This window comes from Propithecus coquereli, unplaced genomic scaffold, assembly GCF_000956105.1.
Source record: "Propithecus coquereli isolate 6110/MARCELLA unplaced genomic scaffold, Pcoq_1.0 Scaffold143, whole genome shotgun sequence".
Classification (NCBI taxonomy): domain Eukaryota; kingdom Metazoa; phylum Chordata; class Mammalia; order Primates; family Indriidae; genus Propithecus; species Propithecus coquereli.
Genome location: NW_012138636.1, coordinates 3,062,364 through 3,064,071, shown reverse-complemented (window position 1 = coordinate 3,064,071; position 1,708 = coordinate 3,062,364). Strand labels below are relative to the sequence as shown.

Genomic DNA, 1,708 nt, shown 5'->3' with positions numbered 1-1,708 from the left:
GACCTTTCAAATGAAGAAATGAACAAATGTACTCACCCAAAAGCACATCAGATCTTTCTCGAGCGTAGACACCTCCTGGGACAAATTTAAAAGCTGTGCACCATGCACAGAAAAACATTTCCAGAAGGTAAAATATCATGGCGGTGGTCATGGTCTTCCCAGGGCTTGTCCCACAGCTGATAAGTTGCCCGAGCACTTGAGGCCACACGGACGCGGTGAAGACAGCGAGCACACAGCCAGACGCAGCCGCTGCCCACGTGCGCAGGTAGAGGAGACCCGCAGCGGAAGCCGCTCCTGTTTGTGAGAGAGAGAAAAAAAGAAGAATCAAGCAGGAAAGCAGTACAGCTTATAGGATGACCGATTCGTAGCCGTTCAGAGCCAGAATGCACCTTAGGGGTATACCGGTCCAACCTCCGGACAGATGAGAGAGCTAAGGTCTTGCAAGGTTAATGTGATTTGCTTAAGGTCACACAGCCAGTTACTGGCACGACTGGACGTAGCATGTTGATCTAGGAAATCTCAGTCTGATATTATTTCTCAGGAAGGACGAGGGAGGGAAGAAGGCGTTTTCAGGGAATTGGTGTTAAGATCCAAATAGCAATAAAAACTGGAATTAATCTGTAATACCAAAAATATGGCCAGGAAATTTAACCAGCCAGATATAGGACATAAGAAAACAGAGTCAGTGTGGCTTCTGTTCATAGAACATTTTTGTTAAGGGACTTCGTAAAGGAATTTCTGCCCATCTAAATGCTACGCCTTGTCCTAAAATTTGTGCATTGACTTTCCCAACCACGCGGCCCCAAGAGAAGGTGTGACTGAGAGAGCCCCGGCCGACTCTCTCTCTGCCTTAGCAGTTCCATGACCAGTTGTCTGTCAGCTGACAGCCTGCTGGCACTGGGAGCTGTGGGCACCCCGCTGAGCCCACGCTGAGGTCGCACGACCTTTCTCCCAATTCCTGTGAAACCAGCTTTGAAACAGCACTTCAGGGTCCACCCCATCTTGGAACTATCAAGGCGACACCTTCCCACAGATAACATGGCATTTCTGAAACATTTGAATCCATGGTGCATAATTGCTCCCCACCCTTCAAGGGTATCTGCAGTAGACGCTTCACTGCTGGGGCAAGAACTCCAGAGAAGGAGGAGAGGGGAGCAGAAAGCGGCTTCTGAATGCCCCGTGGCTCAGTAAGTTCCCCTTGCAGCATCGCAGGGCAACGCCACGTGACTATCTATTTCTCTCCAGTTCCAAAAGAACATCATTCGGATGAACTTGGGAACCTGACTCCAGGGTCCTCTGCTACCGAAGGAAGTTAACTTCAGAATGAGAGCTTCAACTATTTAGATCCTACAGTGGAAATTTTTCATTTTGAAATAAAACTACTGTAATGTCTATTTGCTGTAGAAATTTTAAAAATACAGTACTGTAAAGAAGCAATTGGAGATTGCCTAAGACTGAGATGCCCACAGCCAATACTTCTATGTATTTCTGAGTCTTTTCCTATGTATATGTAGAAATATTTTTCCATAAATGGAATAGGACCACGTACTGAGGATCATATGCTGATTTTTATGGGGCATGACATCAAGAATATTTTCTCATATTATTAATTTTTTCTAAAACCTTTTTATATTGATGATGGTGATGATAGAAAGATTACTGTTGACCTTTGGCAAGTTTAGATTAGACCATAGCCAAAAAAGATTTT

General features: G+C 45.2%; 1 protein-coding gene across 1 annotated transcript in view; it reads right to left on the bottom strand.

Moving 5' to 3' along the window:
* CWH43 (cell wall biogenesis 43 C-terminal homolog (S. cerevisiae)) overlaps positions 1 to 1,708 on the bottom strand; it is a 68,897-nt gene that overhangs the window by 35,796 nt on the left and 31,393 nt on the right. The window contains 1 exon segment of the mRNA XM_012639899.1: positions 37 to 294. Within this exon segment, the coding sequence (XP_012495353.1) occupies positions 37 to 294 (258 nt within the window).